At 45.8% G+C, this 24,928-nt stretch overlaps 1 protein-coding gene across 1 annotated transcript in view; it reads right to left on the bottom strand.

Moving 5' to 3' along the window:
* Nucleotides 1–24,928, bottom strand: part of LOC109885337 (transducin-like enhancer protein 4) — a 110,478-nt gene that overhangs the window by 73,307 nt on the left and 12,243 nt on the right. Inside the window, exons 3-4 of the mRNA XM_031816507.1 lie at nt 20,947–21,010; nt 20,322–20,366 (exon numbers count right to left, since the gene is read on the bottom strand). Of these exons, the coding sequence (XP_031672367.1) occupies nt 20,322–20,366; nt 20,947–21,010 (109 nt within the window). The remainder of the gene's footprint in view (nt 1–20,321; nt 20,367–20,946; nt 21,011–24,928) is intronic.

Genomic DNA, 24,928 nt, shown 5'->3' with positions numbered 1-24,928 from the left:
CAATCTCTCCTGGACAACTTTTTAGCCTTAACATTCTCCTACAGCAATGAAGGTGTAAATTTGCCTGTTTGGAACATTAACTTTATATTTGGTAAATTAGCCTCCTTGGCTAATCAAAAGACACATAAGAACAAACCATAAATAATAGATAATGACAAATGGTTTGATAATGATTGCAAAAATCTAAGAAAGTAATTGAGAAATATATCTTATCAAAAACACAGGCCTTCAATATGGGGAAACACTGAGGGAAAACATGTGATTTTATTAAATCAATGTACACTAAAAACAAATGTGCGGTTAAAATTGGCAACAAGCAAACAGACTTCTTCTCTCAGGGACGGGGAGTGAAACAGGGCTGCCCAATAAGTCCAACACTATTTAACATCTCCATTAATGAATTGGCAAAGGCATTAGAAGAATCGGCACCACCTGGTATCACCCTACACAACACTGAAATCAAGTGTCTGCTGTACGCAGATGACCTGGTGCTGCTGTCTCCCACTAAAGAGGGGTTACAGCAGCACCTAGATCGTCTTCACAGGTTCTGTCAGACCTGGACTCTGACCGTTAACCACAGGTTCTGTCAGACCTGGGCTCTGACCGTTAACCACAGGTTCTGTCAGACCTGGACTCTGACCGTTAACCACAGGTTCTGTCAGACCTGGGCTCTGACCGTTAACCACAGGTTCTGTCAGACCTGGACTCTGACCGTTAACAAAAAAAAACAAATATAATGATATTCCAAAAAAGGTCCAGAAATCAGGATGACAAATATAAATTCTATTTGGACACAGTACTATTAGAACACACCAAAAACTACACATATCTAGGACTAAATATCAGCAACACAGGTAGCTTTCACATGGCTGTGAATGAGCTGAGAGACAAAGCAAGAAGAGCATTCTATGCCATTAAAAGGAACATCAAAATCAAAATTCCAATTAGAATCTGGCTCAAAATGTTCCAATCAGTTATAGAACCAGTTGCTCTATATGGCAGTGAACTACAGGATCCAGTCTCTAATAATGAATTTACCAAATGGGACAAACATCCAAACGAAATACTGCATGTAGAGTTTTGCAAGACTGTATTGCAAGTGCAAAGAAAAACTCCAAATAACGCATGTAGAGCAGAATTGGGCCAATAGCCCCTCCTCATTCGAATAGAAAAAAGAGCCATCACATTTTACAACCATCTAAAAACAAGTGACCCCAAAACATTCCATCACACAGCTCCACAATGTCAAGAGATTAAAAAAGAGAAGAGTCCCCTCAGCCAGCTGGTTCTGAGGCTCAGTTCACTAACCCAAACCAACCCCATAGAGCCTCAGGACAGCACTCAGCCAGCTGGTTCTGAGGCTCAGTTCCCTAACCCAAACCAACCCCATAGAGCCTCAGGACAGCAGTCAGCCAGCTGGTACTGAGGCTCAGTTCACTAACCCAAACCAACCCCATAGAGCCTCAGGACAGCACTCAGCCAGCTGGTTCTGAGGCTCAGTTCACTAACCCAAACCAACCCCATAGAGCCCCAGGACAGCACTCAGCCAGCTGGTTCTGAGGCCCAGTTCACTAACCCAAACCAACCCCACAGAGCCTCAGAACAGCACTCAGCCAGCTGGTTCTGAGGCTCAGTTCACCAACCCAAACCAACCCCACAGAGCCTCAGGACAGCACTCAGCCAGCTGGTTCTGAGGCCCAGTTCACTAACCCAAACCAACCCCATAGAGCCTCAGGACAGCACTCAGCCAGCTGGTTCTGAGGCTCAGTTCACTAACCCAAACCAACCCCATAGAGCCTCAGGACAGCACTCAGCCAGCTGGTACTGAGGCTCAGTTCACCAACCCAAACCAACCCCATAGAGCCTCAGGACAGCACTCAGAAAATCTGGCCCAACCAAATCATCACAAAACAAAAATAAACATATATCACCTATTGGAAAGACACCACAAAGAATCTAAGTAAACTTCAATGCTATTTATCTCTAAACAGACAGTACATGGTGGCAGACTATCTGACCACTGTGATAGAAAACTGAGGATAACATTGACTAGGTAAGGACTCAGAGAGGACAGTCTGGCTATAGAGACCGGTCGTCACAGACAAACCTGGCTGCCCAGAGAGGACAGTCTGGCTATAGAGACCGGTCATCACAGACAAACCTGGCAGCCCAGAGAGGGCAGTCTGGCTATAGAGACCGGTCGTCACGGACAAACTTGGCTGCCTAGAGAGGACAGGCTGTGCTCACTCTGCTCCAGGGGAGAGGTAGAGACAGAGCTGCATTTCCTATTACACTATGACAATTACTCAGACCTAAGAGAATGTTTTGTTCCCAAAATTATAATTCAATACTAAACATTTGAAACTATAAAATATTTATTGGGTGAAAAGCCTAAATGTTCAGGCAGCCAAATATGTGTCCTCCTGCCACAACCTGAGGGACAGCCAGTGAAAAGTGCAATGTAATGTCGATAATATTTCCAAGGTAGTTTAGCTTTGTCTTTCATACCATGTCATGTGTCTTCTCAGTCAGGTTGAGACTGATCTACTACCAGGTCATATATCTTCTCAGTCAGGTTGAGACTGATCTATGACCAGGTCATGTGTCTTCTCAGTCATGTTGACACTGGTCTACTACCAGGTCATGTGTCTTCTCAGTCATGTTGACACTGGTCTACTACCAGGTCATGTGTCTTCTCAGTCATGTTGACACTGGTCTACTACCAGGTCATGTGTCTTCTCAGTCATGTTGACACTGGTCTACTACCAGGTCATGTGTCTTCTCAGTCATGTTGACACTGGTCTACTACCAGGTCATGTGTCTTCTCAGTCATGTTGACACTGGTCTACTACCAGGTCATGTGTCTCTTCAGTCATGTTGAGACTGGTCCACTACCAGGTCATGTGTCTTCTCAGTCATGTTGAGACTGGTCTACTACCAGGTCATGTGTCTTCTCAGTCATGTTGACACTGGTCTACTACCAGGTCATGTGTCTTCTCAGTCATGTTGACACTGGTCTACTACCAGGTCATGTGTCTTCTCAGTCATGTTGACACTGGTCTACTACCAGGTCATGTGTCTTCTCAGTCATGTTGACACTGGTCTACTACCAGGTCATGTGTCTTCTCAGTCATGTTGCCACTGGTCTACTACCAGGTCATGTGTCTTCTCAGTCATGTTGACACTGGTCTACTACCAGGTCATGTGTCTTCTCAGTCATGTTGAGACTGGTCTACTACCAGGTCATGTGTCTTCTCAGTCATGTTGAGACTGGTCTACTACCAGGTCATGTGTCTTCTCAGTCATGTTGACACTGGTCTACTACCAGGTCATGTGTCTTCTCAGTCATGTTGCCACTGGTCTACTACCAGGTCATGTGTCTTCTCAGTCATGTTGACACTGGTCTACTACCAGGTCATGTGTCTTCTCAGTCATGTTGACACTGGTCTACTACCAGGTCATGTGTCTTCTCAGTCATGTTGACACTGGTCTACTACCAGGTCATGTGTCTTCTCAGTCATGTTGACACTGGTCTACTACCAGGTCATGTGTCTTCTCAGTCATGTTGCCACTGGTCTACTACCAGGTCATGTGTCTTCTCAGTCATGTTGACACTGGTCTACTACCAGGTCATGTGTCTTCTCAGTCATGTTGACACTGGTCTACTACCAGGTCATGTGTCTTCTCAGTCATGTTGACACTGGTCTACTACCAGGTCATGTGTCTTCTCAGTCATGTTGACACTGGTCTACTACCAGGTCATGTGTCTTCTCAGTCATGTTGACACTGGTCTACTACCAGGTCATGTGTCTTCTCAGTCATGTTGACACTGGTCTACTACCAGGTCATGTGTCTTCTCAGTCATGTTGACACTGGTCTACTACCAGGTCATGTGTCTTCTCAGTCATGTTGCCACTGGTCTACTACCAGGTCATGTGTCTTCTCAGTCATGTTGACACTGGTCTACTACCAGGTCATGTGTCTTCTCAGTCATGTTGAGACTGGTCTACTACCAGGTCATGTGTCTTCTCAGTCATGTTGAGACTGGTCTACTACCAGGTCATGTGTCTTCTCAGTCATGTTGCCACTGGTCTACTACCAGGTCATGTGTCTTCTCAGTCATGTTGACACTGGTCTACTACCAGGTCATGTGTCTTCTCAGTCATGTTGACACTGGTCTACTACCAGGTCATGTGTCTTCTCAGTCATGTTGACACTGGTCTACTACCAGGTCATGTGTCTTCTCAGTCATGTTGACACTGGTCTACTACCAGGTCATGTGTCTTCTCAGTCATGTTGACACTGGTCTACTACCAGGTCATGTGTCTTCTCAGTCATGTTGACACTGGTCTACTACCAGGTCATGTGTCTTCTCAGTCATGTTGACACTGGTCTACTACCAGGTCATGTGTCTTCTCAGTCATGTTGACACTGGTCTACTACCAGGTCATGTGTCTTCTCAGTCATGTTGACACTGGTCTACTACCAGGTCATGTGTCTTCTCAGTCATGTTGACACTGGTCTACTACCAGGTCATGTGTCTTCTCAGTCATGTTGACACTGGTCTACTACCAGGTCATGTGTCTTCTCAGTCATGTTGACACTGGTCTACTACCAGGTCATGTGTCTTCTCAGTCATGTTGACACTGGTCTACTACCAGGTCATGTGTCTTCTCAGTCATGTTGACACTGGTCTACTACCAGGTCATGTGTCTTCTCAGTCATGTTGCCACTGGTCTACTACCAGGTCATGTGTCTTCTCAGTCATGTTGACACTGGTCTACTACCAGGTCATGTGTCTTCTCAGTCATGTTGAGACTGGTCTACTACCAGGTCATGTGTCTTCTCAGTCATGTTGAGACTGGTCTACTACCAGGTCATGTGTCTTCTCAGTCATGTTGACACTGGTCTACTACCAGGTCATGTGTCTTCTCAGTCATGTTGCCACTGGTCTACTACCAGGTCATGTGTCTTCTCAGTCATGTTGCCACTGGTCTACTACCAGGTCATGTGTCTTCTCAGTCATGTTGACACTGGTCTACTACCAGGTCATGTGTCTTCTCAGTCATGTTGACACTGGTCTACTACCAGGTCATGTGTCTTCTCAGTCATGTTGACACTGGTCTACTACCAGGTCATGTGTCTTCTCAGTCATGTTGACACTGGTCTACTACCAGGTCATGTGTCTTCTCAGTCATGTTGACACTGGTCTACTACCAGGTCATGTGTCTTCTCAGTCATGTTGACACTGGTCTACTACCAGGTCATGTGTCTTCTCAGTCATGTTGACACTGGTCTACTACCAGGTCATGTGTCTTCTCAGTCATGTTGACACTGGTCTACTACCAGGTCATGTGTCTTCTCAGTCATGTTGACACTGGTCTACTACCAGGTCATGTGTCTTCTCAGTCATGTTGCCACTGGTCTACTACCAGGTCATGTGTCTTCTCAGTCATGTTGACACTGGTCTACTACCAGGTCATGTGTCTTCTCAGTCATGTTGAGACTGGTCTACTACCAGGTCATGTGTCTTCTCAGTCATGTTGACACTGGTCTACTACCAGGTCATGTGTCTTCTCAGTCATGTTGCCACTGGTCTACTACCAGGTCATGTGTCTTCTCAGTCATGTTGACACTGGTCTACTACCAGGTCATGTGTCTTCTCAGTCATGTTGACACTGGTCTACTACCAGGTCATGTGTCTTCTCAGTCATGTTGACACTGGTCTACTACCAGGTCATGTGTCTTCTCAGTCATGTTGACACTGGTCTACTACCAGGTCATGTGTCTTCTCAGTCATGTTGACACTGGTCTACTACCAGGTCATGTGTCTTCTCAGTCATGTTGACACTGGTCTACTACCAGGTCATGTGTCTTCTCAGTCATGTTGACACTGGTCTACTACCAGGTCATGTGTCTTCTCAGTCATGTTGACACTGGTCTACTACCAGGTCATGTGTCTTCTCAGTCATGTTGACACTGGTCTACTACCAGGTCATGTGTCTTCTCAGTCATGTTGACACTGGTCTACTACCAGGTCATGTGTCTTCTCAGTCATGTTGACACTGGTCTACTACCAGGTCATGTGTCTTCTCAGTCATGTTGACACTGGTCTACTACCAGGTCATGTGTCTTCTCAGTCATGTTGACACTGGTCTACTACCAGGTCATGTGTCTTCTCAGTCATGTTGACACTGGTCTACTACCAGGTCATGTGTCTTCTCAGTCATGTTGACACTGGTCTACTACCAGGTCATGTGTCTTCTCAGTCATGTTGAGACTGGTCTACTACCAGGTCATGTGTCTTCTCAGTCATGTTGAGACTGGTCTACTACCAGGTCATGTGTCTTCTCAGTCATGTTGAGACTGGTCTACTACCAGGTCATGTGTCTTCTCAGTCATGTTGACACTGGTCTACTACCAGGTCATGTGTCTTCTCAGTCATGTTGCCACTGGTCTACTACCAGGTCATGTGTCTTCTCAGTCATGTTGCCACTGGTCTACTACCAGGTCATGTGTCTTCTCAGTCATGTTGACACTGGTCTACTACCAGGTCATGTGTCTTCTCAGTCATGTTGACACTGGTCTACTACCAGGTCATGTGTCTTCTCAGTCATGTTGACACTGGTCTACTACCAGGTCATGTGTCTTCTCAGTCATGTTGACACTGGTCTACTACCAGGTCATGTGTCTTCTCAGTCATGTTGACACTGGTCTACTACCAGGTCATGTGTCTTCTCAGTCATGTTGACACTGGTCTACTACCAGGTCATGTGTCTTCTCAGTCATGTTGACACTGGTCTACTACCAGGTCATGTGTCTTCTCAGTCATGTTGACACTGGTCTACTACCAGGTCATGTGTCTTCTCAGTCATGTTGACACTGGTCTACTACCAGGTCATGTGTCTTCTCAGTCATGTTGCCACTGGTCTACTACCAGGTCATGTGTCTTCTCAGTCATGTTGACACTGGTCTACTACCAGGTCATGTGTCTTCTCAGTCATGTTGAGACTGGTCTACTACCAGGTCATGTGTCTTCTCAGTCATGTTGACACTGGTCTACTACCAGGTCATGTGTCTTCTCAGTCATGTTGCCACTGGTCTACTACCAGGTCATGTGTCTTCTCAGTCATGTTGACACTGGTCTACTACCAGGTCATGTGTCTTCTCAGTCATGTTGACACTGGTCTACTACCAGGTCATGTGTCTTCTCAGTCATGTTGACACTGGTCTACTACCAGGTCATGTGTCTTCTCAGTCATGTTGACACTGGTCTACTACCAGGTCATGTGTCTTCTCAGTCATGTTGACACTGGTCTACTACCAGGTCATGTGTCTTCTCAGTCATGTTGACACTGGTCTACTACCAGGTCATGTGTCTTCTCAGTCATGTTGACACTGGTCTACTACCAGGTCATGTGTCTTCTCAGTCATGTTGACACTGGTCTACTACCAGGTCATGTGTCTTCTCAGTCATGTTGACACTGGTCTACTACCAGGTCATGTGTCTTCTCAGTCATGTTGAGACTGGTCTACTACCAGGTCATGTGTCTTCTCAGTCATGTTGCCACTGGTCTACTACCAGGTCATGTGTCTTCTCAGTCATGTTGACACTGGTCTACTACCAGGTCATGTGTCTTCTCAGTCATGTTGACACTGGTCTACTACCAGGTCATGTGTCTTCTCAGTCATGTTGACACTGGTCTACTACCAGGTCATGTGTCTTCTCAGTCATGTTGACACTGGTCTACTACCAGGTCATGTGTCTTCTCAGTCATGTTGACACTGGTCTACTACCAGGTCATGTGTCTTCTCAGTCATGTTGACACTGGTCTACTACCAGGTCATGTGTCTTCTCAGTCATGTTGACACTGGTCTACTACCAGGTCATGTGTCTTCTCAGTCATGTTGACACTGGTCTGGTCTACTACCAGGTCATGTGTCTTCTCAGTCATGTTGACACTGGTCTACTACCAGGTCATGTGTCTTCTCAGTCATGTTGACACTGGTCTACTACCAGGTCATGTGTCTTCTCAGTCATGTTGACACTGGTCTACTACCAGGTCATGTGTCTTCTCAGTCATGTTGACACTGGTCTACTACCAGGTCATGTGTCTTCTCAGTCATGTTGACACTGGTCTACTACCAGGTCATGTGTCTTCTCAGTCATGTTGCCACTGGTCTACTACCAGGTCATGTGTCTTCTCAGTCATGTTGACACTGGTCTACTACCAGGTCATGTGTCTTCTCAGTCATGTTGAGACTGGTCTACTACCAGGTCATGTGTCTTCTCAGTCATGTTGAGACTGGTCTACTACCAGGTCATGTGACTTCTCAGTCATGTTGACACTGGTCTACTACCAGGTCATGTGTCTTCTCAGTCATGTTGCCACTGGTCTACTACCAGGTCATGTGTCTTCTCAGTCATGTTGCCACTGGTCTACTACCAGGTCATGTGTCTTCTCAGTCATGTTGACACTGGTCTACTACCAGGTCATGTGTCTTCTCAGTCATGTTGACACTGGTCTACTACCAGGTCATGTGTCTTCTCAGTCATGTTGACACTGGTCTACTACCAGGTCATGTGTCTTCTCAGTCATGTTGACACTGGTCTACTACCAGGTCATGTGTCTTCTCAGTCATGTTGACACTGGTCTACTACCAGGTCATGTGTCTTCTCAGTCATGTTGACACTGGTCTACTACCAGGTCATGTGTCTTCTCAGTCATGTTGACACTGGTCTACTACCAGGTCATGTGTCTTCTCAGTCATGTTGACACTGGTCTACTACCAGGTCATGTGTCTTCTCAGTCATGTTGACACTGGTCTACTACCAGGTCATGTGTCTTCTCAGTCATGTTGCCACTGGTCTACTACCAGGTCATGTGTCTTCTCAGTCATGTTGACACTGGTCTACTACCAGGTCATGTGTCTTCTCAGTCATGTTGAGACTGGTCTACTACCAGGTCATGTGTCTTCTCAGTCATGTTGACACTGGTCTACTACCAGGTCATGTGTCTTCTCAGTCATGTTGCCACTGGTCTACTACCAGGTCATGTGTCTTCTCAGTCATGTTGACACTGGTCTACTACCAGGTCATGTGTCTTCTCAGTCATGTTGACACTGGTCTACTACCAGGTCATGTGTCTTCTCAGTCATGTTGACACTGGTCTACTACCAGGTCATGTGTCTTCTCAGTCATGTTGACACTGGTCTACTACCAGGTCATGTGTCTTCTCAGTCATGTTGACACTGGTCTACTACCAGGTCATGTGTCTTCTCAGTCATGTTGACACTGGTCTACTACCAGGTCATGTGTCTTCTCAGTCATGTTGACACTGGTCTACTACCAGGTCATGTGTCTTCTCAGTCATGTTGACACTGGTCTACTACCAGGTCATGTGTCTTCTCAGTCATGTTGACACTGGTCTACTACCAGGTCATGTGTCTTCTCAGTCATGTTGACACTGGTCTACTACCAGGTCATGTGTCTTCTCAGTCATGTTGACACTGGTCTACTACCAGGTCATGTGTCTTCTCAGTCATGTTGACACTGGTCTACTACCAGGTCATGTGTCTTCTCAGTCATGTTGACACTGGTCTACTACCAGGTCATGTGTCTTCTCAGTCATGTTGACACTGGTCTACTACCATTGCTTTAATGTATTGTTGTTCTCATTAATATTGTTGTTGTAGTTGTTGTTAATGGTAATCCCATGTCCACTACTACTATTATTATTGTTGTTGTAGTTGTTGTTAATGGTAATCCCATGTCCACTACGACTATTATTATTGTTGTTGTAGTTGTTGTTAATGGTAATCCCATGTCCACTACTACTATTATTATTGTTGTTGTAGTTGTTGTTAATGGTAATCCCATGTCCACTACTACTATTATTATTGCTGTTGTAGTTGTTGTTAATGGTAATCCCATGTCCACTACTACTATTATTATTGCTGTTGTAGTTGTTGTTAATGGTAATCCCATGTCCACTACTACTATTATTATTGCTGTTGGTCCATTTATTTATATATAAATATATATTTATTTTTTATTTCTCTATATGTATACTTTGACAATGTAAGTAATAATGAACTTGCCATGTCAATAAAGTCAATTGAATTGAATTGAATTGAATTGAATTGAATTGAGAGAGAGAGAAAGAGAGAGAGAGAGAGAGAGAGAGAGAGAGAGAGAGAGAGAGAGAGACAGAGACAGAGACAGAGAGAGAGAGGCCTGTTACTCAGGCACAGAAGCTAGGATATGCATATGAATGGTAGTAGTGGATAGAAAACACTCTAAAGTTTCTAAAACTGTTAAAATAATGTCTGTGAGTATAACAGAACTGATTTGGCAGGCGACACCCCGAGGACAATCCATCCAGGATTTTTTTTTTTTAAGGTCATTGGACTTTTCAATGCTTTTCTATGGGAAAGTCTGATTATTAGGACCCAGATTGCAGTTCCTATGGCTTCCACTAGATGTCAACAGTCTTTAGAAATTGTTCAATGTTTTTTATTTTTTTATTAAGATGTATATGATATATATAATTATATTATATTATTATTATATGATATATATTATATTAGTTATATATATCATATTCTTTCTAAGTGTCACTCAGAAGGACTCTAGTTTTTTAGTGCGCTCCTCGTTGCTTTTCTACGGTATTGAAAACAGTTTATTCCGTCTGAAATTTGATCGATTATTTACATATTAGGGTACCATACCTGAGGTTGGATTAGAAACACTGTTTGAAATGTTTGGACCAAGTTTACAGGTAACTTATTAGATACTTTGTAGGCATGTTGGGCGAGTTGGAACAGGTGTATTTCTGAATCAAACACGCCAAATAAGCTGACATTTCTGGGATATAATGAAGGACTTTATCGAACAAAACGTACATTCATTGTGTAACTGGGACCCTTGGGATTGCAAAAAGACGAAGATCTTCAAAGGTAAGGGATTTATTTTATCACTATTACTGACTTTCGTTATGCCTCTGCTTGGTTGGAAAATGTTCAGTGCTCCGGTGAGGGTGCGCACTTGGTTATTTATCTCATGGTGTGTTTTTGTATGCGGAGCGCTGTCCTCAGATAATCTCATGGTGTGTTTTTGTATGAGGAGCGCTGTCCTCAGATAATCTCATGGTGTGTTTTTGTATGAGGAGCGCTGTCCTCAGATAATCTCATGGTGTGTTTTTGTATGAGGAGCGCTGTCCTCAGATAATCTCATGGTGTGTTTTTGTATGAGGAGCGCTGTCCTCAGATAATCTCATGGTGTGTTTTTGTATGAGGAGCGCTGTCCTCAGATAATCTCATGGTGTGTTTTTGTATGAGGAGCGCTGTCCTCAGATAATCTCATGGTGTGTTTTTGTATGAGGAGCGCTGTCCTCAGATAATCTCATGGTGTGTTTTTGTATGAGGAGCGCTGTCCTCAGATAATCTCATGGTGTGTTTTTGTATGAGGAGCGCTGTCCTCAGATAATCTCATGGTGTGTTTTTGTATGAGGAGCGCTGTCCTCAGATAATCTCATGGTGTGCTTTTGCCGTAAAGCCTTTTTGAAATCTGAGAATGTGGCTGTATTAAAAAGAAGTTAAGCTTTTAAATGATGTATGACACTTGTATTTTCATGAATGTCTAATATTACGATTTCTGTTATTTGAATTTGGCGCTCTGCAATTTCACCGGATGTTGTTGAGGTGGGTCGCTTGAGGCACGTCTAACCCAAAGAGGTTTCAACACAGTGAAACACCACCACCTTTGCCTATGTAGCTCCTGAATGCGCATTTCACTGATGGCTGACAAAACAACACAGAGAATAATATTGAGTTGCACCCCCTATTTGCCCTCAGAACGGCCTCAATTCGGTGTCTAAAGCGTTCCACAGGGATGCTGGCCCATGTTGACTCTACAAGGTGTCTAAAGCGTTCCACAGGGATGCTGGCCCATGTTGACTCTACAAGGTGTCTAAAGCGTTCCACAGGGATGCTGGCCCATGTTGACTCTACAAGGTGTCTAAAGCGTTCCACAGGGATGCTGGCCCCATGTTGACTCTACAAGGTGTCTAAAGCGTTCCACAGGGATGCTGGCCCATGTTGACTCTACAAGGTGTCTAAAGTGTTCCACAGGGATGCTGGCCCCATGTTGACTCTACAAGGTGTCTAAAGCGTTCCACAGGGATGCTGGCCCATGTTGACTCTACAAGGTGTCTAAAGCGTTCCACAGGGATGCTGGCCCATGTTGACTCTACAAGGTGTCTAAAGCGTTCCACAGGGATGCTGGCCCATGTTGACTCCAATGCTTCCCACAGTTGTGTCAAGATGGCTGGATGTCCTTCAGGTGGTGCACCGTTCTTGATTCACACGGGAAACGGTTGAGGGTGAAAAACCCAGCAGAGTTGCAGTTCTTGACTCAAACCAGTACCCCTGGCACCTACTACCATACCGCGTTCAAAGGCACTTAAATATTTTGTCTTGCCCATTCACCATCTGAATGACACACATACACAATCCATGTCTCAATTGTCTCAAGGCTTTGTCTCCTCAACTTCATCTACTCTGATTGAAGTGGATTTAACAGGTGACACCAATAAGAGATAATATCTTTCACCTGGTTTCACCTGGTCAGTCTGGCATGGAAAGAGCAGGTGTTCCTAATGCTTTGTCCACTCAGTGCATATCATCACATCTTTTTAACCATTTCTCCAAGAAAATAATTCAATGAGTCACTGACAGGGTTAGACTAGAGTCAGGGTTAGACCAGAGTCAGGGATAGAACAGAGTCAGGTTCAGAACAGAGTCCGGATGAGAACAAAGTCAGGGTCAGAACAGAGTCAGGGATAGAACAGAGTCAGGGATAGAACAGAGTCAGGGATAGAACAGAGTCAGGGTCAGAACAGAGTCAGAGTCAGAACAGAGTCAGGATGAGAACAAAGTCAGGGTCAGAACAGAGCCAGGATGAGAACAGAGTCAGGGATAGAACAGAGTCAGGGTCAGAACAGAGTCAGGGATAGAAAAGAGTCAGGGTCAGAACAGAGTCAGGGTCAGAACAGAGTCAGGGTCAGAACATAGTCAGGGATAGAACACAGTCAGGGATATACCAGAGTCAGGGATATACCAGAGTCAGGGATAGAACAGAGTCAGGGATAGAACAGAGTCAGGGATAGAACAGAGTCAGGATGAGAACTGAGTCAGGGAGAGAACAGAGTCAGGGTCAGAACAGAGTCGGGGTCAGAACAGAGTCAGGGTCAGAACAGAGTCAGGGATAGAACATAGTCAGGATGAGAACCAAGTCAGGGATAGAACAGAGTCAGGGTCAGACCAGAGTCAGGGTCAGAACAGAGTCAGGGATAGAACAGAGTCAGGGTTAGAACAGAGTCAGGGTCAGAACAGAGTCAGGGATAGAACAGAGTCAGGGATAGAACAGAGTCAGGGTAAGAACAGAGTCAGGGTCAGAACAGAGTCAGAGATAGAACAGAGTCAGGGATAGAACAGAATCAGGATGAGAAAAAAGTCAGGGATAGAACAGAGTCAGGGTCAGACCAGAGTCAGGGTCAGAACAGAGTCAGGGATAGAACCGAGTCAGGGATAGAACAGAGTCAGGGTCAGAACAGAGTCAAGGTCAGAACAGAGTCAGGGATAGAACAGAGTCAGGGATAGAACAGAGTCAGGACGCTCCTCCTGATGATGCTACTCCTGACGCTCCTCCTGATGACGCTCCTCCTGATGACGCTCCTGCTGTTGCTCCTCCTGACGCTCCTGCTGACGCTCCTCCTGATGACGCTACCTGCTGATGCTCCTCCTGACGCTCCTGATGACACTCCTCCTGACGCTCCTGATGACGCTCCTCCTGATGACGCTCCTGATGTCGCTCCTGATTACACTCCTCCTGATGACGCTCCTGATGATGCTCCTAATGATGACGCTCCTCCTGATGATGCTCCTCCTGATGACGCTCCTCCTGATAACTCTCCTGATGATGCTCCTCCTGATGACACTCCTCCTGATGATGCTCCTCCTGATGACTCTCCTGATGATGCTCCTGCTGACTCTCCTGATGACGCTCCCGCTGACTCTCCTGATGACGCTCCTCCCGATGACGCTCCTCCCGACGCTCCTGATGATGCTCCTGCTGACTCTCCTGATGATGCTCCTCCTGATGACTCTACTGATGACTCTCCTGATGATGCTCCTGCTGACTCTCCTGATGATGCTCCTCCTGATGACGCTCCTCCTGCTGACTCTCGTGATGATGCTCCTCCTGATGGTGCTCCTGCTGACTCTCGTGATGACGCTCCTCCTGATGACGCTCTTCCCGACGCTCCTGATGATGCTCCTGCTGACTCTCCTGATGATGCTCCTCATGATGACGCTCCTCCTGATGATGCTCCTGATGATGCTCCTGCTGACTCTCCTGATGATGCTCCTCCTGATGATGCTCCTCCTGATGCTCCTCCTGATGACGCTCCTCCTGATGACGCTCCTCCTGATGACGCTCCTGCTGTTGCTCCTCCTGACGCTCCTGCTGACGCTCCTCCTGATGACGCTTCCTGCTGTTGCTCCTCCTGACGCTCCTGATGACACTCCTCCTGATGCTCCCGCTGACTCTCCTGATGACGCTCCTCCCGATGACGCTCCTCCCGACGCTCCTGATGATGCTCCTGCTGACTCTCCTGATGATGCTCCTCCTGATGACTCTCCTGATGACTCCCCTGATGATGCTCCTGCTGACTCTCGTGATGATGCTCCTCCTGATGGTGCTCCTGCTGACTCTCCTGATGATGCTCCTCCTGATGATACTCCTGATGATGCTCCTCCTGATGCTCCTCCTGATGATGCTCCTCCTGATGACGCTCCTCCTGATGACGCTCCTCCTGATGACGCTCCTCCTGATGACGCTCCTGCTGTTGCTCCTCCTGACGCTCCTGCTGACGCTCCTCCTGATGACGCTTCCTGCTGTTGCTCCTCCTGACGCTCCTGATGACACTCCTCCTGATGCTCCCGCTGACTCTCCTGATGACGCTCCTCCCGATGACGCTCCTCCCGACGCTCCTGATGATGCTCCTGCTGACTCTCTTGATGATGCTCCTCCTGATGACTCTACTGATGACTCTCCTGATGATGCTCCTGCTGACTCTCCTGATGATGCTCCTCCTGATGACGCTCCTCCTGCTGACTCTCGTGATGATGCTCCTCCTGATGGTGCTCCTGCTGACTCTCCTGATGATGCTCCTCCTGATGATGCTCCTCCTGATGCTCCTCCTGATGATGCTCCTCCTGATGACGCTCCTCCTGATGACGCTCCTCCTGATGACGCTCCTCCTGATGACGCTCCTGCTGTTGCTCCTCCTGACGCTCCTGCTGACGCTCCTCCTGATGACGCTTCCTGCTGTTGCTCCTCCTGACGCTCCTGATGACACTCCTCCTGATGCTCCCGCTGACTCTCCTGATGACGCTCCTCCCGATGACGCTCCTCCCGACGCTCCTGATGATGCTCCTGCTGACTCTCCTGATGATGCTCCTCCTGATGACTCTACTGATGACTCTCCTGATGATGCTCCTGCTGACTCTCCTGATGATGCTCCTCCTGATGACGCTCCTCCTGCTGACTCTCGTGATGATGCTCCTCCTGATGGATCTCCTGCTGACTCTCGTGATGACGCTCCTCATGATGACGCTCTTCCCGACGCTCCTGATGATGCTCCTGCTGACTCTCCTGATGATGCTCCTCATGATGACGCTCCTCCTGATGACGCTCCTGATGATGCTCCTGCTGACTCTCCTGATGATGCTCCTCCTGATGATACTCCTGATGATGCTCCTCCTGATGCTCCTCCTGATGATGCTCCTCCTGATGACGCTCCTCCTGATGACGCTCCTCCTGATGACGCTCCTGCTGTTGCTCCTCCTGACGCTCCTGCTGACGCTCCTCCTGATGACGCTTCCTGCTGTTGCTCCTCCCGACGCTCCTGATGACACTCCTCCTGATGCTCCTGATGACGCTCCTCCTGATGACGCTCCTGATGTCGCTCCTGATTACACTCCTCCTGATGATGCTCCTAATGATGACGCTCCTCCTGATGACTCTCCTGATGATGCTCCTCCTGATGACGCTCCTCCTGATAACTCTCCTGATGATGCTCCTCCTGATGACACTCCTCCTGATGATGCTCCTCCTGATGACTCTCCTGATGATGCTCCTGCTGACTCTCCTGATGACGCTCCTGCTGACTCTCCTGATGACGCTCCTGCTGACTCTCCTGATGACGCTCCTCCTGATGACGCTCCTCCCGACGCTCCTGATGATGCTCCTGCTGACTCTCCTGATGATGCTCCTCCTGATGACTCTACTGATGACTCCCCTGATGATGCTCCTGCTGACTCTCCTGATTATGCTCCTCCTGATGACGCTCCTCCTGCTGACTCTCGTGACGATGCTCCTCCTGATGGTGCTCCTGCTGACTCTCCTGATGACGCTCCACCTGATGACGCTCTTCCCGACGCTCCTGATGATGCTCCTGCTGACTCTCCTGATGATGCTCCTCCTGATGATACTCCTGATGATGCTCCTCCTGATGATACTCCTGATGATGCTCTTCCTGATGATACTCCTGATGATGCTCCTCCTGATGATGCTCCTCCTGATGATGCTCCTGATGATGCTCCTGCTGACTCTCCTGATGATGCTCCTCCTGATGACGCTCCTCCTGATGGCACTCCTCCTGCTGGCGCTCCTTCTGCACTGCTGCCAAACACATATCCACAGGGCCTTTCATATACTCCCTACCTGTTTCCTGGTCTCCTATTGGGGCCTGGGGGTCACATAGCTACCTACACAAACACTCAGGACTATATTAGAAAGTGTGTGACATTGCAGTGTTTTACTTACCAGGAGGGTCCGGACTTCCTGAAGACGGGCTTCCTGAAAAAGACTTTTTCCAGGTGGAGATCAAATCCTGCCCCTTGTGAAAAGAAACATGATAATCTCACTATAAAACAACATGTTCATGTATGCAAACATTTCTATCATCGTAGCTAGCCTAGCAGCTAAACATGGTTTATTGTTGCGAGAATTCACAGTTATTTGTTGTCAAATAAAGAAAGAAATGTATTCGTCAGCCAATGTTAGATTTGAACTGTTTTGTAAGCAGAATGGCTAGCTAGCTAGCTAGATAAAGTCTAGCTAGTTAGCTAGCTAGAAGATGAATAGGCTTAAAAATAATCTCTGGTACTCCCTAGCAAGCAATGCATTAACAAGTAAGCTAGCTAGCTAAATAAATTATCTGCAAGTGAGCTAGCTAGCTAGCTAGGTGTTTTGGCTTTGTAGCTATTTAGCTAACATTAGCTAGTTAACATGACTCAATGAAGGTAGCATATTCTCCCTGCCTGAGAAAAAGAATAGTAAGATTAACACTTACTGAACTTTCATATCAACCTTGTTGTAACTAGGCAAGATAACTTAGCTATGCTAGTTTAGCTAGCCAAAATTACAGTAGTTTAGCAAGCCCATACTAACTACCTAGCATCAGCTAATCTTGTTTGATTGGACGGTTTGTTCAGTCAATCCAAACTTCATGTTAATCAAATTTACTTGAAACTCACCCTTGATCGTTTTACTCCTCCATGATCAATCCCATGCAGAAAGAACAAGCTACTAGTCTATAAATGACTGATAGATATCAGCAAGATCAGGAAGTCATGAATCCTTCAAAATAAAATTACTTTTCTGTAAACTGTGTAAATTAATATTATCATAACAATCGTCGGATATCATAAAAATGTAACACATCTTATACGGGTGATCAAACACATGCATTCCTAAAACTAATTATGTCATATATTTGTTTTTATACATAATAATTCAGCCTAAATGGGAACATGAGAACTGAGGAAGTCCTAATATGGATGCCATGATTAACATTTGCATACTGATCTGTAAAACGCAACTCACAAATATATGAGCCAACTGACAAATATACGAACCAACTCACAAATATATGAGCCAACTCACAAATATACGAGCCAACTCACAAATATACGAGCCAACTCACAAATATACGAGCCAACTCACAAATATACGAGCCAACTCACAAATATACGAACCAACTCACAAATATACGAACCAACTCACAAATATATGAGCCAACTGACAAATATAGGAGCTAACTCACAAATATACAGGCCATCTCACAAATATACAAGCCAACTCACAATTATACGAGCCAACTCACAAATATATGAGCCAACTCACAAATATACAAGCCAAATCACAAATTTATGAGCGAACTCACAAATATTTGAGCCAACTCACAAATATACGAGCCAACTCACAAATATACGAGCTAACTCACAAATACACGAGTAAAACTCACAAATATATGAGCCAACTCACAACAATATGAGCCAACTCACAAAAATTGGAGAGCAGTCATAAACATGTCAAATGCATGTCAAAAACGTAATCTGTGGAGCCACATGTTGTCACATTCACAAAAACCTATTTGACCACTGTTGTGTTTGCAAAGTAAGAAATATGTTTGTAAAATGTGCTGTGGTAACCAGAAGAAAACCTGCCATTATTTTGTTAAATCATCATTTGTTTTGGTTAATGATGACTCATTTGTTTTTGGATCTTGACATACTGTATGTTGGTAAAATATATGGGCATATTTACAGACTGTGATTTTTATTTAAAAGTTTCATTTTATATTTGCACAATTACATCTTTTGTTTAGGACTCACTGCTTATATGTATTAAACATGATGAAAATCTATCTATCTATCTATCTATCTATCTATCTATCTATCTATCTTTCAATTCAATTCAATTCAATTCAATGGGCTTTATTGGCATGGGAAACATGTGTTAACATTGCCAAAGCAAGTGAGGTAGATAATATACAAAAGTGAAATAAACAATCAAAATTAACAGTAAACATTACACATACAGAAGTTTCAAAACAATAAAGACATTACAAATGTCATATTATAAATATACAGTGTTTTAACAATGTACAAATGGTTAAAGGGCACAAGATAAAATAAATAGGCATAATATGGGTTGTATTTACAATGGTGTTTGTTCTTCACTGGTTGCCCTTTTCTCGTAGCAACAGGTCACAAATCTTGCTGCTGTGATGGCACACTGTGGAATTTCACCCAGTAGATATGGGAGTTTATCAAAATTGGATTTGTTTTCAAATTCTTTGTGGATCTGTGTAATCTGAGGGAAATATGTCTCTCTAATATGGTCATACTTTGGGCAGGAGGTTAGGAAGTGCCGCTCGGTTTCCACCTCATTTTGTGGGCAGTGAGCACATAGCCTGTCTTCTCTTGAGAGACATGTCTGCCTACGGCGGCCTTTCTCAATAGCAAGGCTATGCTCACTGAGTCTGTACATAGTCAAAGCTTTCCTTAATTGTGGGTCAGTCACAGTGGTCAGGTATTCTGCCGCTGTGTACTCTCTGTTTAGGGCCAAATAGCATTCTAGTTTGCTCAGTTTTTTTGTTAATTCTTTCCAATGTGTCAAGTAATTATCTTTTTGTTTTCTCATGATTTGGTTGGGTCTAATTGTGCTGCTGTCCTGGGGCTCTGTAGGGTGTGTTTGTGTTTGTGAACAGAGCCCCAGGACCAGCTTGCTTAGGGGACTCTTCTCCAGGTTCATCTCTCTGTAGGTGATGGCTTTGTTATGGAAGGTTTGGGAATCTCTTCCTTTTAGGTGGTTATAGAATTTAACGGCTCTTTTCTGGATTTTGATAATTAGTGGGTATCGGCCTAATTCTGCTCTGCATGCATTGTGTTCTACGTTGTACACAGAGGATATTTCTGCAGAATTCTGCGTGCAGAGTCTCAATTTGGTGTTTGTCCCATTTTGTGAAGTCTTGGTTGGTGAGCGTACCCCAGACCTCACAACCATAAAGGGCAATGGGCTCTATGACTGATTCAAGTATTTTTAGCCAAATCCTAATTGGTATGTTGAAATTTATGTTCCTTTTGATGGCATAGAATGGCCTTCTTGCCTTGTCTCTCAGATCGTTCACAGCTTTGTGGAAGTTACCTGTGGCGCTGATGTTTAGGCCAAGGTATGTATAGTTTTTTGTGTGCTCTAGGGCAACAGTGTCTAGATGGAATATATCTATCTAATCTAATCTAATCTAATCTTATTTTATCTATCTAATCTAATCTATCTAATCTAATCTAATCTTATCTATCTAATCTAATCTATCGCCATACACTTACATCTTAAACACTGCAGCCAAAAGACACACACACACACACACACACATTCATTTTAAGACTCACTCAGTCTAATTTCCTACCTGTTTGTGCATCTCAATGTTGAGTCCATAAGACATCTCATAGTACTGAAAGACAAAGACAAACATCAGCCTCTATCATTTTCTACTTTCTGTTTCTCACACAGTAGAATCTCACAGACAGTAGAACCACACAGTAGAATCTCACAGACAGTAGAACCACACAGTATAATCTCACAGACAGTAGAACCACACAGTAGAATCTCACAGACAGTAGAACCACACAGTAGGATTTTCAACATTGCAGAAACAATTTTATTTTTGTCAACACAAGTTTACAATTTTAATGTAGAAAATTAAGACAAATAGCATGGACAACATTGTTGTCACCCCAGAGCTAGTATTTAGGTTGACAAAAATAAAATTCCTTCTGCAATGTTAAAAATCCAAATACAATATGTTATCAAAGTAGAAATAGGGAACTATTGAATAAAAGTGGCCGTAACTCACTCTCTCTCTCTCTCTCTCTCTCACACACACACACACACACACACACACACACACACACACACACACACACACACACACACACACACACACACACACACACACACACACACACACACACACACACACACACACACACACACACACACACACACACACACACACACTACATGAAGCTCACCATAACATAGTGTCTCTGCATCTCTGTCTTCTCACTGGACAGTTTCTCACACTCCAGTTTCAGACTGAGGACAGAGAGAGACATCAACACATACTATCCAGTCAGGTTGTGGTCTGGTCTGGTCTGGTCTGGTCTGAGACATCATCACATGCTGCTATCCAGTCAGGTTGTGATCTGGTCTGGTCTGGTCTGAGACATCATCACATGCTATCCAGTCAGGTTGTGGTCTGGTCTGGTCTGAGACATCATCACATGCTATCCAGTCAGGTTGTGGTCTGGTCGGGTCTGGTCTGAGACATCATCACATGCTATCCAGTCAGGTTGTGGTCTGGTCGGGTCTGGTCTGGTCTGAGACATCAACACATACTATCCAGTCAGGTTGTAGTCTGGTCTGGTCTGGTCTAGTGTGGTCTGGTCTGGTCTGGTCTAGTATGGTCTGGTCTGGTCTGGTCTAGTATGGTCTGGTCTGGTCTGGTCTAGTGTGGTCTGGTCTGGTCTGGTCTAGTATGGTCTGGTCTGGTCTGGTCTGAGACATCAACACATACTATCCAGTCAGGTTGTGGTATGGTCTGGTCTAGTCTGGTCTAGTATGGTCTGGTCTGGTCTGTTCTGATCTAGTATGGTCTGGTCTGATCTGGTCTAGTATGGTCTGGTCTGGTCTAGTATGGTCTGGTCTGAGACATCAACACATACTATCCAGTCAGGTGTTCCACTATATAGACTCCCCCTGGGGTGTGTGTGTATTCCACTATATAGACCCCCCTGGGGTGTGTGTGTATTCCACTATGTAGACACCCCCTGGGGTGTGTGTGTATTCCACTATATAGACCCCCCCCCCTGGTGTGTGTGTGTATTCCACTATATAGACCCCCCCTGGGGTTTGTGTGTATTCCACTATATAGACTCCCCCTGGGGTGTGTGTGTATTCCACTATATAGACCCCCCCCCCCTGGTGTGTGTGTGTATTCCACTATATAGACCCCCCCTGGGGTGTGTGTGTATTCCACTATATAGACCCCCCCCCCCTGGTGTGTGTGTGTGTATTCCACTATATAGACCCCCCCTGAGGTGTATGTGTATTCTACTATATAGACCCCCCCTGCGTTGTGTGTACTTCACTATATAGACCCCCCCCCCAGGGTGTGTGTGTACTTCACTATATAGACCCCCCCCCTGGGGTGTGTGTGTACTTCACTATATAGACCCCCCCCCCTGGGGTGTGTGTGTACTTCACTATATCACTATATAGACCCCCCCCCCCCCTCCCCTGGGGTGTGTGTGTACTTCACTATATAGACCCCCCCCCCCCCCCCCCTGGGGTGTGTGTGTATTCCACTATATAGACCCCCCCCCCCCTGGGGTGTGTGTGTATTCCACTATATAGACCCCCCCTGGGGTGTGTGTGTATTCCACTATATAGACCCCCCCTGGGGTGTGTGTGTATTTCACTATATAGACCCCCCCCCCCCCACGGTGTGTGTGTACTTCACTATATAGAACCCCCCCCCCCCTGGGGTGTGTGTGTACTTCACTATATAGACACCCCCCCCTGCATTGTGTGTGTACTTCACTATATAGACCCCCCCCCCGAGGGTGTGTGTGTACGTCTCTATATAGATCCCCCTTCCCCTGGGGTGTGTGTGTACTTCACTATATAGACCCCCCATCCCCTGGGGTGTGTGTGTATTCCACTATATAGACCCCCCCCAGGGTGTGTGTGTATTCCACTATATAGACCCCCAGGGTGTGTGTGTATTCCACTATATAGACCCCCAGGGTGTGTGTGTATTCCACTATATTGACCCCCCCTAGGGTGTGTGTGTATACCACTATATAGACCCCCAGGGTGTGTGTGTGTATTTCACTATATAGACCCCCAGGGTGTGTGTGTATTTCACTATATAGACCCCCCCCCCTGGGGTGTGTGTGTATTCCACTATATAGACCCCCCCCCTGGGGTGTGTGTGTGTGTTTCACTATATAGACCCCCAGGGTGTGTTTGTATTTCACTATATAGACCCCCAGGGTGTGTGTGTATTCCACTATAAAGACCCCCAGGGTGTGTGTGTATTTCACTATATAGACCCCCCCTGGGGTGTGTGAGTGTGTTTCACTATATAGACCCCCCCTGTGGTGTTTGTGTATTCCACTATGTAGACCCCCAGGGTGTGTGTGTGTACTTCAGTATATAGACCCCCCCCCAGGGTTTTTGTGTGTACTTCAGTATATAGACCCCCCCAGGGTGTGTGTGTACTTCAGTATATAGACCCCCCCCCCCCCAGGCTGTGTGTGTCCTTCAGTATATAGACCCCCCCTGGGGTGTGTGTGTCCTTCAGTATATAGACCCCCCCCAGGGTGTGTGTGTACTTCAGTATATAGACCCCCCCTGGGGTGTGTGTGTCCTTCAGTATATAGACCCCCCCCAGGCTGTGTGTGTCCTTCAGTATATATACCGCCCCCAGGGTGTGTGTGTGTTTCACTATATAGAACCCCCCAGGGTGTGTGTGTCCTTCAGTATATAGACCCCCCCGGCTGTGTGTGTCCTTCAGTATATAGACCCCCCCTGGGGTGTGTGTGTCCTTCAGTATATAGACCCCCCCCAGGCTGTGTGTGTCCTTCAGTATATATACCGCCCCCAGGGTGTGTGTGTGTTTCACTATATAGACCCCCCCCAGGGTGTGTGTGTCCTTCAGTATATAGACCCCCCCAGGCTGTGTGTGTCCTTCAGTATATAGATCCCCCCCAGGGTGTGTGTGTACTTCAGTATATAGACCCCCCCTGGGGTGTGTGTGTGTCCTTCAGTATATAGACCCCCCCAGGCTGTGTGTGTCATTCAGTATATAGACCCCCCCCCCCCCAGGGTGTGTGTGTGTTTCACTATATAGACCCCCCCAGGGTGTGTGTGTCCTTCAGTATATAGACCCCCCCCCAGGCTGTGTGTGTCCTTCAGTATATAGACCCACCCAGGGTGTGTGTGTCCTTCAGTATATACAGTGCCTTGCGAAAGTATTCGGCCCCCTTGAACTTTGCAACCTTTTGCCACATTTCAGGCTTCAAACATAAAGATATAAAACTGTATTTTTTTGTGAAGAATCAACAACAAGTGGGACACAATCATGAAGTGGAACGACATTTATTGGATATTTCAAACTTTTTTAACAAATCAAAAACTGAAAAATTGGGCGTGCAAAATTATTCAGCCCCCTTAAGTTAATACTTTGTAGCGCCACCTTTTGCTGCAATTACAGCTGTAAGTCGCTTGGGGTATGTCTCTATCAGTTTTGCACATCGAGAGACTGACATTTTTTCCCATTCCTCCTTGCAAAACAGCTCGAGCTCAGTGAGGTTGGATGGAGAGCATTTGTGAACAGCAGTTTTCAGTTCTTTCCACAGATTCTCGATTGGATTCAGGTCTGGACTTTGACTTGGCCATTCTAACACCTGGATATGTTTATTTTTTTAACCATTCCATTGTAGATTTTGCTTTATGTTTTGGATCATTGTCTTGTTGGAAGACAAATCTCCGTCCCAGTCTCAGGTCTTTTGCAGACTCCATTAGGTTTTCTTCCAGAATGGTCCTGTATTTGGCTCCATCCATCTTCCCATCAATTTTAACCATCTTCCCTGTCCCTGCTGAAGAAAAGCAGGCCCAAACCATGATGCTGCCACCACCATGTTTGACAGTGGGGATGTGTGGTCAGGGTGATGAGCTGTGTTGCTTTTACGCCAAACATAACGTTTTGCATTGTTGCCAAAAAGTTCAATTTTGGTTTCATCTGACCAGTGCACCTTCTTCCACATGTTTGGTGTGTCTCCCAGGTGGCTTGTGGCAAACTTTAAACGACACTTTTTATGGATAACTTTAAAAAATGGCTTTCTTCTTGCCACTCTTCCATAAAGGCCAGATTTGTGCAATATACGACTGATTGTTGTCCTATGGACAGAGTCTCCCACCTCAGCTGTAGATCTCTGCAGTTCATCC

The sequence above is a fragment of the Oncorhynchus kisutch genome, linkage group LG3, assembly GCF_002021735.2.
Source record: "Oncorhynchus kisutch isolate 150728-3 linkage group LG3, Okis_V2, whole genome shotgun sequence".
Lineage (NCBI taxonomy): Eukaryota > Metazoa > Chordata > Actinopteri > Salmoniformes > Salmonidae > Oncorhynchus > Oncorhynchus kisutch.
Note: the sequence above shows the minus strand (reverse complement) of the source record. Positions and strands in the feature narration are given on the sequence as shown.